A 16,737-nucleotide genomic window follows, 5' to 3' on the forward strand; every position below is an offset into this window, starting at 1 on the left:
TGGTTGCATAATTGAGAGAGAATAGGAGTAGAGTCAGATGACTGAGGATTCCAGCTCAAGGTGACTGAGAGCATACATCCACTTATTCATTCCACCAACATTTATGGGTTGTTTACCAGAGGCTAGACAGGTTCAAAGGCTATAGCAGTGAACAAAACAAAGCCCTTGGTCTCACAGTGATGACATTATAACAAGAGGAAAAAAACTAATCCACAAATGCACAAAGGTCACATAATACCAAGAGATAAATGTTCTGAGAAAAATAAAGCAGGACAGAGGGCGACAAAAGGAAGACCAGAAGCTTGAATGAAATGAGGAAGCAAACCAGTTCATTAATGGGAAGAGTCTTCCAGGTGAAGCAAAACCAGAAAAAGAGCCGTGGAAGGGGATTTCACCTGGTGTCTTGGAGGAACAAAAATGAGGTCTAGAAGTAGAGTACAGTGAGGGAAGAGTGATAGGAAATTATATGAAAGAGAGAGACAATCAGGGGCGTATCACATAGGGTCTAAAAGGCCATAGCAAGGAGTGCAGATTTTATTCTGAGTGCAAAGAGACGCAACAGGAGGATTAGAAACTGCACAGTGGCATAATCTGGAGAGCATGTACACAGAATCATTCTAGTGGTTATGTGACAATAGACTATAGACAGTAAGAGAGGAAGCAAGGAGACCAATTTGGAAGGTACAAGAGGAATCTTAGAGAGAGGATGATGACTCGGAGTAAGGTAAAAATGGTGAGAAATGGCTGAATTAAGACAATACTTTGGATAACGGTGTTGTGGACATCCACTCATTCATGCATTCAACAAATATTTATTGAATCTTTACTATGTATCGGACACATAGCAGTAAACATGATCTCCACAAAACACTCCATTTAAGAGTAAGGTATATTTGTAATTTCAGTAAAATAGGATAAATGCTATGATAAGGAAGTACAGGGTGCTATGAGAGAGTAGGGGGAACTAACTTCAAATAAGAGCTAGGTGATGGCACCTGAAGAGTGACTACAAGTTAGCCATGTCAAGAGGAAGCAGAACTGATATGTTCCAAACACAGGAATAGCATATGCGAAGGCCCAGAGATGACACAGACCCGAATATGAAATGTGGAATAACTGATACTTGTAGCACAAGAGGGACACAAGTTTAAATGGATTCAGACAAGGGGATGTGAGACAAACTGTGAAAAGCATTAACAAAGTATATGGATCTTATATCCTCAAGAGAATAAGAAACTAAAGATTTGTTTTAAGCAGATAAATTACTAAGCAGCTTTCGATTTAAATAAGGTATGTCTGATCAGTGTGAAGAATGGATGGGGGAACAATTTCCATTTCCAATAATGGCAGCTGGTCATTTGGACAAACCCCCATACTAAAACTGAAAATGATAGATACATTTTTTAAAAAAATCATCCTAAAATATTTAACAAGGAATTGCAAAGTAAGAACTAAGGATACAGCTTGGCCATAGAGTGGTAAACCAAAACGACTTCTAACCTGAAAAGATTTGACTCTGTTTTTTTGGACTCTATAGAGAGTGAAATCAAAGTACCAGCTGTCCTGAGATAGAAGACAAGAGCCTCTCACATTAACCTGGGACCCAAATGCAAAACCTTCATTGTAAGGGTGAGCTGGTAGTAAACTGGCCATTGGATGGATTTGTGATCCACATTCATACCACTAGTGTGATCTAGGAACCTCAAGCCATTAATCAGCTTAAGAGAAGTCTGGTATGTGATCACCACCACAGATGCTGTAAGACATTTGACCAAATTCAATAACCATTCTTAGATTAAAAATTTTAAAAAGTCACCCTCCCGTAGGAATTAGTAAGTACTTCCTCAATATGATTTTTATATTATATTATAATCACACCAATGGGAAAGCACTAGTGATAACCCCACAAAACTCAGAAGCAATACAGGCTCTCCAAGGTCATTATTTATAGTTAACATTGCATTAACGTATGTCACGCAAGAGGAAGATATTAGGTGGCATTTGAAATAGAAAGGAAAAGGCAAAAAACAAACAAACAAAAAACCTCTATTTGCATTTGGTATGACTATTTCCCTGGAAAACTCAAGCAAATCAACAGATTAAATTACTATAAAACAGTAATAGGGTCTCAGTAAAGGAGCAGCAATAACTATTCAAATACAAAAGTCATTAGTCTTCATGTGTATAAATAAAACCAGTTAAATAATACAATGGAAGAGAAGAAATCATTTTCAAAAACAATAAAAAGTTAGAATGCCAAGGAGTAAACTTAACAAGAAACATGGAGAGCCTATTTGAGAAAAATCTGAAGATGTTCTAAAGAACACAAAAACAGACTTGAAAAAAAGAAAACTACATCATTATTTTGGAGAAAAAAGTCAACAACACAAATGTATCAATTTGCATTAAGTTAAATGATAAATTTTATGATCCAATACAAATCCCAGCAATATCTTTTTCTGGAACTAGACAGGCTAATTTAAAAGGTCATAAGGAAAAACAAATAATTAAGAATAGACAGGAAAATTATGAAAGAAAAGTAATGAAAAGATATTAGCTCTAGCATATATTAAAAGATCCTACGAAGTCTCAACAATTAAAACAATGAAATATTGACATATGAAAAACTGAAAAATATTCAATGCACACAAATTGGAAAGGAAGAAATAAAAGTTTCTATCTGCATTTGATATAACTATATATAGTCCATAAATGTAACTTTATTACACTCACCAACAATCTATGAGAGTTTCTATTTCTTCACATTATTGCCAACATAGTATGTTGTTAAACTTTGGATGTTTGCCAAATAACAAATGACATTTCAGTGCAGTTTTAAATTAATCTTTTCTTATTTTGAATGAGGCTGACATATTTTTATGAGCCATTTTTATTACTTTATGGGAATTTTTCATGTCCATGTTCATATTAGACTTCTTGATTTATCAAGAGCTCTTTATATATTAGATAGATTAGCCCTTTAAAATATGATCTGCAAATAGTTTTTCCAACTTTATCAGTTACCTTTGACTTTGGTTATGATGTTTTTGTTTGATTTGATCTGTTTTTCTGCCATGGACAAGTGTTTGTATGTGATTTAAAATAATTGATTTTATCAATTTTAATAAGTGGCTTTTGAAATCTGAGTTATAAATAGACCTTCTTGACCCCAAACAGAAATTCACCATGCTTTCACCTACTATCTGTATGGTATCATGTGTAATTATTTAAATCTTTCATCTGTTTGGAGTTTTCTGTGGTGTTCTGCATGAAGTATGGATTCAACTTTACCTTTTGCCAAATGACTGCTTAGATCATGTACTGCAGTCTCATACATAGGATAGTATAATATAGTATACGTGTGTGTGCCAAAAAAATGTATATACATTTTAAGAAAGGAAAAAAACTGTATTAAAATTGTAACATTTAATATGTACTAATAACAAAAGATGAATACAAGCCATGTTTTGGATACCCCTAGTATATATATCCTCAATGATGTGATATGCCATCTATAATAAAATAGCTTTCTGTCTAGTCACACACAAACTTTATGTAGGGGAAAGGGAGCTGGAAATATCTACCAAAATTATAGAGTCATTTATACTTTTATGTGGCAATCCCATTTCTGGTAATTTGTTCTATTGATACACCTGCCCATATATGAAATAACATATATATAAGTTAATTCACTGTGACATCATCTGTAATAGCAAAAAGTAATAGCAAAGGTAATGAATAGAAGTAAAAGATATCCATGAGATAATTCTGAATGTAGATTTAATGGGACTTAAAGATGAATTTAGGGGAGGGAAACAGGGAGGAAGGAAAAACAGCTTCCGGATTTTTTACTTGAGGAACAAGGTGTATTGCAGTGGCATTTATTGAAATATAGGACACTAGAAGAAAAGCAACATTGTTTGGAGAGATAACAAATGCTGTGTCACACATCACAGTAAGTAGAGGCTTATAAAGGCCTATTGTTCAACGAAGATATCAGAACGAGCAAAATAAATTTAACATATGTAGGCACCTGTATGATATTTTAGGGATGACCTAGAATAGGGAGTCTGATTCTGAGTAGTCAGGAATGTAAAAAAAAGGGGGGGGTCGGGGGGTGAATTTCAGGAATACAGGTGCAATCTGCAAGGTGGAATTGTTTAAGGAATGATTTGGATTTAGCAATGAAGATGCCTGATGATCTTAGAGGGAAGCTTCATTAGGTGCTTGGACAGAAGCCAGAGTCCAAGTGGTGAAGACAGACATGTGTGTGGGGTGAGGCAATTTTCGGAAGTGGGGAGAAGCTGATTTGTAGAATGGTGAAGGATAACTTGGGTGTACTGGGAACAGGAAACGTAAAGGTGGTCCCCCAAAGCCATTCTTATTTAATACAAACTTCTACCCAAATAGTCTTTTCACATCTATCACGCACGCTTGAGGCTCACAACCACAACAACCACCTGAGGCTGGCGGAGATTCTGTGCCCAAGATCGTGGGAACAACGTGAGGGCCTCACATTATGCCTCCCAGCTTGAATGTAACAGAATGAGGGGTGCAGCCCAAGCCCCTGCTCTTTTTCTCTCCACCCCACTTCTGGTCAATTCTGCTTTGAAGCCAAGGAAGGCCCCATAATGGGGATTATTCAATTTATTTATTCATTGACGCCAGCTTTCTTCTAAAAAGGATCCGGGGTGACACCCAGAAAGTTGTGTGTGTAAGGATGTACCAAGCAATGCTATTTATTGCCCTGTGCCTCATCACCTCTTTTCCTTCAAAGAACAATGACCAATGGTGTAAAAAGAGGTGGCGACTTTATTAGGAATCTAACCAAAATTCACTCCTTTGTCATCAACTACACATACTGTGACCGTTATTCATTCCATCTTGATTTCCTCAGCCGTAAAATGTTAAGGCACCTGGCCTCTTCCATGTTATTAATGTGCGCCCGCGAATTTAGTTCAGGGTTTGAAGTCCACGGAGATCTTTGGGAAAGGCATTCTAATAATAATAATTAACAATTCCAGTACTTAAAATTTTACGGAATTCGGTGTAAAATGAGAGCGGTAGAGAAGGGGAAATTGCCCGAACATTTCAGCCCCCAGTTCCACTAACTCTCAAAAGGAATCTTCCCGCTGTCTGTCCGCAGGGTTCGTTCCCTCGTCCTTCAGGTTTGACTGGAGCCCCAACGCCTGAGGCTCAACGCGAAAGGACTCCAGCGACCTGAGCCCGCTCTAGCTCCGTGTCTATTTAACTTTTCTCCTTCCAGGAAGTCCAGTCTGGGGAACCTCTGACCCCAAGGGCGGCTCCCTCAGACTGGATTCCTGGGCTTCCTGGACCCCCAATGAAATCCCAGTCTTTTCTGCCAGGCACGGGGGTTGTCCCGACCCAAATAAGGCCACCCTCTCACTCCCAGCTCTAGGTGGGTAGGGTTTTCGCTATTTTGTTGTTTAAGGTGGGAGGGAAGCGGGAAGGCAGGGGGCAGAAGAATCCAGATGCCTCCGGGGAGGAGAGATCCGGCTGATCATTTTCTCCAAAATTAAGGGGAAGGTACCCTCACATGTTGACAAAAAATATGGAAAGTATACAAAGGGCACCTAGGGCCCGCCCATCTACGGTGTGTAGGAACAGAGGATCGAGGCCACCGCCACACACACCAATCCCCCCTAAAGGCGCGTAGTCCTCTTCCCTAGGACCACGCTTTCCGTAGCGCCCGCCCAGAGGCTCCCCCTTTCCGTGGCCTGAACCCGCACCTTTTGGGGGAAGTGCGAGAGGCGCCCAGAAGCAGCGCGCGCCGCTTCGGGCTCGTCCCCAAAGGCCACGCTTTCGGATGGGCGTTTGCAGCTCGTAACTCCGTTGCTACCTGCCTGCGCTGATTATATCTACGGGAGACACCTTCTCTTCCCCGTAGGGATCACGCTCAGGTCGCCATCCCCATTCTGTCTACCCTCCCCCCCCCCAAGCACCTCCATTTTTTAGCCAGCCCGAGGCCAATTTACACCCGCTTTGCCGGCCACCCCCACCTACCCCTGCTTCCAAAGTGGCCCCCTTTCTCCCCAATCCATCGGAGCCCCCTCCCGAGAGCCGGTGGCCCGGGCAGCCACTCACCGTGAGGGTCAGCAGGAGCTGCCGACAGAGGGCTCCGCTCCGGAAACGTGTGACTGGGATTGCCGCCATGGGAGTACTCGGGGCAGGTCGCCGGCCGAGGCAGCGGAGGCCGGGGTGGGAGGGCTTGGCCGGGCGACGGGCCGCGGCCGGGTGCTGGCGGGGCTGGCGGCGCAGCGGGAGTGCGAGGCCGAGGAGGTGGAGCGCAGAAAGAGACGCTTTTCTTCTAGGTTTCTCTGAAGCGTCTGCCTCTCACTCAAGGGGCTTTTCCTTTTGCCGAGGGTGGGGCTCCGGGAGCGTCGGAAAGACACCGATCGGCCCCTCCTTAGTATTTTCTTAAGTCTTCATTTCTTTAAAAGCGCAACAGGTGGGAACTCCCTCTCGCCGCCACCCTTTTACCTGTGCTAGGTGTTTCTCACCAGCCGACGCCACCTATATGCCACATCTGCCCACCGCCCCGGTGTCCGCCTGGAGGATTAACAGCTGGCCCTGCCCAGTAGAAACCCTGACTATACAAAGACTCACTTCCCCAGTGTCCGGGCGCTGGGAAAGGGCGCGGGTCCGAGCGCGCTCCCGGCCCAGACTCCGCCCCAGCCCTGCCCTGTTGGTCAGCAGCTGGCCCTACCCCGGAGTCAGTCACAGACCCTCAAAGCCCGCCGGCGCGCTGGAGAAGTCTGATTTTATGTCACAGCTCCCTAAGGCTCACCTGTGAGAAGGCTGACTCCAGGGAGACTAGTTTACAAGCTCTTTGCTGGAATAAATTTACTGCAGACATCCAAGTACAGTTCAAACAGAGTTTTCATCTGTAGCACACCATTCTTTGAGGTCTTTTTTTAAAGAAATTTCTCGGCCAATATGACAACGATACAAGGAAATTACCGTAAGTTAAAGACAATTTGACATTATATATAATTATATACGTATAATTATAATTTTATTCACATATACAGAGGGTGCCAAAAAATGGACACACATTTTAAGAAAGGAAAACTATATTAAAATTGTAATAATATATACCGATAACAAAAGATGAATACAAGTCACACGTTTGACTTCTACAATTACAAGAGGTGCTCAAAGTGGTTACCATCAGCGTCCAGACACTTCTGATTACAGTGAACTACTGCTTGAGCAACATTGACCAAAGTGTCCACTTGTATACATTTTTTTTTTGGCACCCCTGGTATATGAAACCAGACTAGAAGAAAACAACAAAATCAAGAGCGAGTTACTATGGAAAACGCATTGCTTGAACTACTAGATGTTGGCTAGTGTAGGCTATTGATTTTCTCCAAGATCATCTGTTGCCACATTTAAAGCCGACCACTGGCCTTCTTATAACTCATCTCCTAAATTGAATTCCTGGACATCTAGTGACGATTTCTCTCTTCTTTTACTACCACCAAAACCAGAGTTTGCGGTGAGGAAAAAAAAGAGAGAGAGAGAGAGAGATAATATTTGTGTTTTAATTTGAAATGTACTTAAACCGGGTGAATTACTGCAGCACTTAACCTGGAAGATTAAGACATAAAAGCGGAATGCTTTCAGCTTTTCAGAAAGTAATGACAGGGCATTCTGACTCATCCTTCTGCACTTCTTTTCAATTACTGGCTTAAATCTGGAAACTCTGACCACAAAGGAGAAACTTGTCTGTTCCATTTCGTTTGGTCTGTCTCCTCAAGGAGGTTTGGAGAAACCTGTTTGCAAAGCCAACCATGACACACCATTTCAGTTCTTGAAAACATGTAATACCATAATACACAGAGCCAAAATTATAATCATATTGAGCGTATACTTAAATTCATAAATAATGTCAAACATTACATGCCTTACATTCTATGTATTAATCCCATGCTAATACATGGGACTAGCGAATGCCACATAATGAGCTGTTCTATTTTCTTCACATACATAAAATTTATCATTGAAGCTTTGCTAATAAAATAAGCCTGGGTCATCAGCCTGAGACTATAGTTGACAGCCTTCTGTTTCCATATTTTTTTAACCGTGATGCTTTTCCAGCAATGATTTCATAAACATGCCTCATCCTACTAATGATGACATCATGATAAAATATAGAGAAGCAAGCTATTTTTTTCAGGTTCTATAAATTTACTCAGGCTACCATCCATTTTTGACAATAGGACAGTTCTAAACTCTTGCCTACCCTTAACCTCTAATGCCTTAAGGATGGCTCATATTTTCCTTATTTCAAAAAGGGTGGAAGAACAATTACAAAAGAATTTATCTTAAATATTTATTTTCACACTAGGTAATTGATTGAGGCTATTAAAATGGTGTTGTTGTTTTTTTTTTTGTTTCATCATGAGACTTTTTTAAACAAAGGAATGAAATATAATTTACTCATTCCAAACAAGTGGCCCAATTTATTGATAGTGTTTACATTAGACTACATGGTCACTAAAATGAATTTCTCTACTAACATGAATTTCTCTAATACAATTTTGAAACAATAAGTACAAATTTAAAGAGACAATGAAATATGGGTAGAGGATTTTTCTTTTTAAAGAATGACTTTTGCTTGTGAAGATTATTCTGATGACTTGAACTGCTTTTCTATTGTGCTCTGGAAAAGGGTGAACTGGAACAAAAGTCAAGAGTAACTTTCCTTATGTCTTAGGCTGCTTAAGGAACCTTTGGGGCTTCAGCATTCCCATTTGTTAAGTAATCCTGGATACCATCTATGTCACTTCCATATCTAAAACTAGTTAGACTTCTTGTGATTGATTATTTTGGTTGGAAATGGGTATTCATTTTCGGTAGAAAGTCAGAACCAAAGTTGTCCTCGAAGAAATGAACACACAAAGCCCAGCGTCACAATTTTCTAATTTCAGAAACCTGAAACTAAAGATATGAATGGCAACTAAAATTCCCACTTATTCACTGATGTGTACATAGAGACCTCTCTCCCTGAGCTCCATGATTCTTGCCAATCCTCCCACTACTGGTGAGGAGGGTCTACATGGACATGTGATCTTTAGGGCGAATCCACCTCAGCAACCCCAAAGCAAAGGAAACACAGACCTAAGGTAAAATAAACAAGGACATTGTGCAGTTACTTTATAGGTGAGAGTAGAGAGAAAAACATCTGATAACCACAATAAAATGAGCACGATTATTTACCTCTCAGTTGTTGCAAGATTAAATGATCTGATACATGAAAGACAGGCAGAATAAAGCATGGCATATTCTAAGTGCTCCCTAAGTGTCCATTAGTATGTGTAACTGACCCTCTTCTCCCAACCAGTGCCTCTACAACTCACTCATATGCCCCACCCCACGTCATCCCTGTGACAGCTCCCTCGGTCCTGATCTTCCAGCACTTCTCTTCAGGCCCTGTTTAAGGCTGAACTCCAGTGTTAATTCACTTACCATTCCCAAATTCTTCAATCCTTTTCCCCTCAACACAACCCCCAGACCTCGTCTGACACAAACGGATAAATTATGCAATGCTAAGATGAGATGCTGCAGTTTGTGCTACTTGTGCACTTTCTGAAAACTTGGACCAATTTTTTAAAAAGAATCTTTTTATTATGGGAGAAGAGGTTTTTCACTGTTGCCTCATCTCGTAAACAAAATATCTATTTTTTAATGCTGTCTGGATGTTTTTGAAGTTCTCTGTTCAAAGTTTGCCTCAATAAAACATAGTATGCTGATCAGAAACAATTTCATTACTTTTCAAAGTATATTTTTGAAATACATAAGGGATAGAATGTGAAATAAACAATAAATCAATACTTATTATAGTACTTTCTAATTGATAGACCCATTATAATAACAAGCCATGAATGAATTCTTAGACAGTGGTGTAGAACAGGACTAGAGATGGTTCACAATGTCTGTTCTGCTTTTAATAGATGCCATTAAAATATGTCCCCCAGGAGTACTGTGAACGAATACATCCTTAAAACTACAAAATTGTCAGTTGTTTGCTTTACTAATTAACTAATTTGACAAGTATTTAGTGAGCACCTACAATGCCGCAGGCGTTGTTCTCAGCATTGGGACCACTGTGTTGAACAAGATAGAGAGGGTACTGACTCAACGGGAGCATCTAAGGAAGTAAAAAAAGAAAACTGGGTAGGACAAGTACTCTCCACCCGAGATTTACATCATGCTGACTCCTTTCTAAATGAAAAGAGAAGATTAATCTCAAGTTAAGTGCAATTTAAATATAAACAGCATTCTGTAAGAATGAAAAAGTAGCAATACAAAGTCACTTGTTAATATCTGTACAAGAATTATGAAATGTTACCTTATTCTTAAACGAACTTAGAGGCAAATGCACTGTTTTATGAGATAATCTATTCTGGAACACATTTGCTCTTGCCCTCTTTGACAGTAGTGTTTCCTGTTTTCTTTCCTTGCTGGCTATGTCCAGGCATTCTCACTAGCTGGCTCCTTTGCTCTATCTGACTTCTAAATATTGCCAAACACAAACACAACTGTATTTTTTCAGACCTTTGCACTCAGGAGGCTCCTTCTATCATAGGTGATTTTTACATGCTCTTTCTTTTTCCTAGAACTTTCTTCCATCCCTCTGGCCTGGTCAAATTTCCCCCATCCTATAAATATGAGGTATGACAATTACATTTGTGAACTCATCCTAAAAAAAGTGTTACATACCTGATTTCTGAGTATCACTATGGTCACCTTGAAAGAACTCCTCTCAGGAAGCTATGCACTGATGCCAGCACCTAGTCCACCCTTCAAAGCAATTTTGGAACTCTTTCTGGAATGGCCATCAGAGCTGTCACTGTATTATCCTTGATGTCCTCAAAATGTCATCAAAATGTCTTCCTTTCAATTTTTCCTTTACCTTGAAGTAAACAAAGAAGTCCTCGGGGGCCAGATCAGATGAGTAGGGAGGGTGTTCTAATACAGTTATTTGTTTACTGGCTAAAAACTACCTCACAGACAGTGCCAGTGAGCTGGTGCATTGTCCTGATGCAAGAGCCATGAATTGATGAAAAGTTCAGGTCGTCTAACTTTCTCATGCAGTCTTTTCAGCACTTCCAAATAGTAAACTTGGTTAACTGTTTGTCCATTTGGTACAAATTCATATTGCATAATCCCTCTGATATCAAAAAAGTTTAGCAACACGGTTGCAACAAGTTCACAAAATTAATTGTCAGATTCATATCAACTTTTCTCTCCTACCAGGTCAAATCCTTTCTGATAAGGTCAAACTTGATAAGATAGATATGGATAAACAAGAACGAGCCTAGGGAGCAGCCATTTGATGGGGGTGAAGGGGGCTTCAGATCTGCAAAGGTTATGATAATAAATTTAATCACACCTTCCCCCACCGCAATGGATGAAGATGACCACATTGGAAGATTTCACTATAGGCCAAAGCAAATTACACCCTGGTTAGAGAATACAAAACCCCAGCTAAACAGAAAATCAGTGCAGCTGTCTACTCTAGACTCTGCCCCGGCAACTCCTTTGCCGGTATTTCTCTTCTTAAATAAGCTTTCTAACTTCTCTTCCTTTGTGCCTCGGGAATACTTTCACAACTGGCAAGCGACCATGACAAAACTGTCCTTATTAAAGAGCTGTGTCTTCTTTAGAATACTGTCACAATTACAAAGTTAATTTGTGTGAGTAATTATTTGATTAATACTTGTTTCTCACCAAAGACTGTACATTTTCATGACTGGAGTGACCTGTCCTTTTTGGTCCACCCTTGCATCCCCAGCACTCAATCATAAATTCTGTGACATAGTAGATACCTAATAACTATTTGTTGGATGAATAAACAAATGAATAAATCAATTAATGACTCCTGAGCACTTTTGGGGCAAGTAATTCTTTGCTTTTCTTTTTCTATTTTTAATGTTATTTTTAATGACTATTAAAATGATGTCTTGGGTCAAATTTGGCAGGAGTTTCTAACCTGATCTCAAACATGATGGACACATATTAGTATATTTGTTAAAATGTGAGATGGGCCTACCAAGAATTTCTAGTGTGGTTTTTGCTCAAGAGCAGGCAAATAGGCTAATGGATTTTAACTTAGAATCCAGAGAAAGACCAATGTATAAATGAGAACAATATCTGATAAAATTGGTGGCAGCACACACCACTGAGAAAAGAAGAAATTATTTAGTGGTGGCATTGGGAAAACTGATTCATTAGAGAAAAAGAAAACTGGTCCCCTGCTTCACACCACATACAAGTGGCCTCCAGATGGGTTAAACTTTCCTGTGACAACAGAGACTTAAAGTTAATGGAAGACAATATAGAAAAACATCTATATGTCCCAGGGGGTGAAAGATTTTTGAAATAAAACCCAAAAGCATTTACCATATAGGAACAGAAATGATACATTTGGCTACATTAAAATTCAGGCTTTCTATTCAATAAAGGACACCATGAATAAAATTAATAGACAGATAATAGATTGGAAAAATGCATTAGTTATGACTAAAACAGACGAGGGACTAATACCTGTAACATAACAAGGAACACCTGCACATTAATGAGAACATTACAGGAACCTCAACAACAACAACAAAAAAATGAGTAAAGAGTATGACCAGGCATTTTGCAATGGAGGAATAAAGTCTACAAAGTATATTTTAAGAAATTAGAGAAGTACATACTAAAACCATAAAATGTCTCTTTACAGTTGTTGTACTGACAAAAAATAGGGAACTGTTTCTCCCTTGTCAGAGTTCTTCCCTGATTAAATCGCAATCTCCACCTTCCCAGCTGCTTACACACTTAGAGCTCTGTGGCTAGAGATAAGCCCATATCCAAGTTGAGGAGTTTTACTTTAAGTTCATGATCAGTATCTTAAGTAGTCCTTAATACTGCCCTGCAGTCATACTCTATTTGCGTAGTTCATTCACTTCCCCATTCTCCTTGGCAATATATTCATACCTTTTTATCTCTGCTCAAATCTCCTCTACATCCTCCTTTATTGTCACTTTCCATTACTGACTTAGCCTTCTATTTCAGAGAAAACAGAAATTATCAAGGATAACTTCTACTAGCCTGCCCACAGCTGTCTCCTTCTCAGCCTGCATCTGGACCACATACATGGCCTTTTCTTTGATACTGTGGAAGAACTGCCTCTGTTTATGGCTAAGGTTAACTTCTTCATTTGGGCATTCGTTTCCATCTTCTCCCACCCCTTCAAGGACATTATTCTAACAGTTCTGCTCTTTCTTGCCTACATCATCAATTTGATCCATCTCTATCTTCCCCGATAGCATATGAACAAAACTAAACTAAAATAAGTCACCAGAAATCTCTACCTTTCTATATCCTATTTCTCTTTCCATCTCTAACATTCCATTTCTCTGTTCTCCTTTACAGAAAAAATTCTGGGAAAAGCTGTTGTATATTTACTGTCTTCTGTTTCTTTCCTTATTAATTCTTGAACCCCTTCTAATCCGATTTTCTCTCCTATCACTTCACCAAAAGCATTCTTAAAAAAGGTCACAGAGACGTTCATATTGCTAAATCTAATGGTGATTTCTCACCTTTTTGTTGTTGTCTTAATTGCAGAGATTTGGTACACTCGTCCTTGAAACACAATTTTCACTTGGTTTCTGTTTTTCCCACTCTGCCTCACTGAATTATTCCTCTTTCTCTCCACTACCTCTAACTAATGGAGTGCCCCTCTCACTCCCTTGTTGATCTCATCCAGCCTCATGCTTAAAACTCCATCTCCATGCTGATGACTGGCAAATCTAAAGGTCTATCCCAGACCTCCCCCATGAACTTCAGGCTCCAACTGTCTACATGAAATCTAATAGGCATAGCCAAGTTACTCTTTCCAACTGTGAGCTCCCGATATTCTCCATTAGTGCCCACCCCACAGTCTTTTCCCTTTAGTTAATGGCAGCTCCATCCTTCCAATTGGTTAGGCCAAAATATCTTGTGGAATTCCTTGGCTCCTCGTTTCCTCTTATACTCCACATCTAATATGTCCATAAGTCCTATAAACCTCACCTTTAAAATATACCTGGAATCCATTCCCTTCTCACCATCATCCTACAGTTCAACCCACTATCGTATCTCATCTGAGTTATTCAAAAAAAAACCAAACCCTCCTAATCTGTCTTTCTACTGCCAACACTACTTTCAATACTGCTGTCTTATTTTCAGCCCAGCAGCCAGTTTGTCCCTAGTAATAAGTAAGTTGAATTATGACATTTTTTTACCCAAATTCCTCCAGAATTTTTCCAAGATAAAAGAGTTTTTTTTTTAAAAAATGTCCTCCAGAGGCTTCTCATCTCATTTAGATCAAATCCAAAGTATTTCCAGAGGTTCCCCAGGCCTAGTAGACTTCACTGTGTATCTTCACTGTGTATGCCTGATAGACGTGTGAGTGGGAGGCCACCTCACTCCCCTTCCCTCACACGGCGTGCTGCAGCCACATTGCACCCTTTGCTCTTCCTCGAACATGCTGAGCACGCTCCTCCCAGGCCGTTCACTTCCACACGGAATGCTCTTCCCTCAGATAGCCACACTGCTTGTTCCCTCACCTCCTTCAGGTTTTGGCTATGTCTCCTTCTCGGTTGAGGTCTTTCCTGAGCCCCTAATTGAAACATCAAACCGCTGGTTACTTTCTAAGGGTTTTAACGAAGAGCCTGTTGCGTGTACTGTGGCTCACCCCCTAGCAGGTCTTTGTTTCCTGCACTATGAGACTGTGGAAACACCTTTCTGTTTATCAGAGGGTTTTGCCTTGACTTGTTGCTTCCTGCCCTATGAAGGTTTAGGATTCATCAAATGTCTTGAAGAGAAAACCAGAAGTATGTGAAGTCCCTCCAAGTCTCTAATTTTGTCCCTCCAGCCCCACCCAGTTACTAAAAGCCCCACCATTTTCTCTCTTCCCAAGCAGTGGCCTTCTGCTCTGGCCAAGCCTGGATTCTCAGCAGTTAGCCCGTGTCCAGTATCTTCAAATGCTTCTTGGGGAAAATGTAAAGTTCTGGTACAGAGGATAAACTAGGTTTTTTCTGGTGTGGGCCTCTCTGGAATATTAGCCTGTCTAGTTCTTATTGATTCTGCAACTTTCTGATAGCTCTAAACAAATTTTGTGTTTTATCCAGGTCTTCTAGGTGGTCGTGGTATGAGCATTGATCCACCACAAACCTCCCTACCATCTGTCTCCCACATTTTACTTATTTTTCTTTCTTAATCTGTGTCTCTGTATTTGAATGTAATTTTCATGAGGTCTTACATTGGTCTTTGCTTTTAGTGCCTACAGCTATTCCTGTCACAATGTGGACCCTCAGGAAATAGTATTTGTTGAACATATATCTATATCTATCTATCATCTATCTATTTATCTATAATAGATAAATAGATATCTAATCTATCTTAGATATATGCTATTCAACTACCTGTAATCCATAGACTAATTGTTAACCAATTAGGATGTGACTTTGAGGTAATCATATGGAAAATATTGGCTGTAAGCGAAACTGAAATTTACACTAGGGCATCTGAGAAGGAATCCTACACAGAGACTGTTACCCTTCAAAACAACTGAAAATGAGGCATGAGAATTTTATATAATTTCCAGTCACAGAAAGTAGAGGAAGAGCATTAATAAACAGTGGCCATAAACATGAAACTCAAACGGCAAGTAACAAGCCCTATAATTCCTAATTACAAGCATTGATTTGCAATTAAGCTGCATTTTATATAGATAATTCTATGTAGCTTGTTTCAGAGAAGGTAATAGCAGGGATTAATTTATTTAACTACAGTTAATTTTCTAATCTAATCAGTTTTGAAGAAGCCAACTGACAAATATGGATAGATAGATAGATAGATAGATAGATAGATAGATAGATAGATAAGATAAATAGATGATAGAGAGAGCTATAGATATACATAGATATATAGCTTGATGAAGATTAGAACGTAGTTACTAAGAGTTGGGGTGGCAGGTGGAGATGGGGAAATGCTGGTCAAAGGGTATAGACCTTCAGTTATAAGGTGAATAAGCTCTGGGGATCTACTGGACAGCATGAGATCCTGTAGCAGGTAATATCCTGCTGTTACCTATAGTTAATACACTGTGTGTATACTTGAAATTTTCTAAGAGAATTGATCTTAAGCATTCTCACCACACACAAACAAACAAAAAACGTAACTATTAGAGTGGGTGAATGTGTTAATTAACCTGATACTGGTAATTATTTAATAAAGCATACATATATTAAATCATTATTTTGTGCTCTCTCTCTCTCTCTCTATATATATATATATATATATATACACACATAAATTTTATTTGTCAAACATAACTCAATAAAACTGAAAAAAAATCCAATCATTCCCCAATTATTTGGCCAGCTACTGTGTTAGTGTTGCTAGCCTATTCCTATGGCAGGTTGAGTCTCAGCAGAGTGGGCTTTCTAGAAAACACAGTCAGTAAAACAAAAACTTATTCAAGTACTTCAAATCTTTTCTAAACTTTTCAGGAGATATTCTTAAAACACAGCAACCATCTTTAAAATCGTTTCCGCCCATGGTTAACCTTCTCAATATGCTCTATACAGTTTGCTGCTACTTTCTGAAAATTTAAATGTATGTTTTCCCTACTTCTCACTTTCTATTTCTCAACAACAATCATCACACCATGAAATA

General features: G+C 39.4%; 1 protein-coding gene across 2 annotated transcripts in view; it reads right to left on the minus strand.

Annotated features, from left to right (window-relative positions):
- The window catches only part of DSC2 (desmocollin 2), a 30,104-nt gene extending 23,460 nt beyond the window's left edge, over nt 1–6,644 (minus strand). The window contains exon 1 of one of the 2 annotated variants that reach the window (XM_033087707.1): nt 6,106–6,642. In XM_033087707.1, the coding sequence (XP_032943598.1) occupies nt 6,106–6,174 (69 nt within the window). In that variant the 5' untranslated portion in view covers nt 6,175–6,642. Of the gene's footprint in view, nt 1–6,105 lie in introns of both variants that reach the window. The other variant, XM_033087708.1, reaches the window with a different exon arrangement.
- Between the last annotated feature and the right edge of the window lie 10,093 nt (nt 6,645–16,737).

The sequence above is a fragment of the Rhinolophus ferrumequinum genome, chromosome 19 (assembly GCF_004115265.2).
Source record: "Rhinolophus ferrumequinum isolate MPI-CBG mRhiFer1 chromosome 19, mRhiFer1_v1.p, whole genome shotgun sequence".
NCBI classification, from domain to species: Eukaryota; Metazoa; Chordata; class Mammalia; order Chiroptera; family Rhinolophidae; genus Rhinolophus; species Rhinolophus ferrumequinum.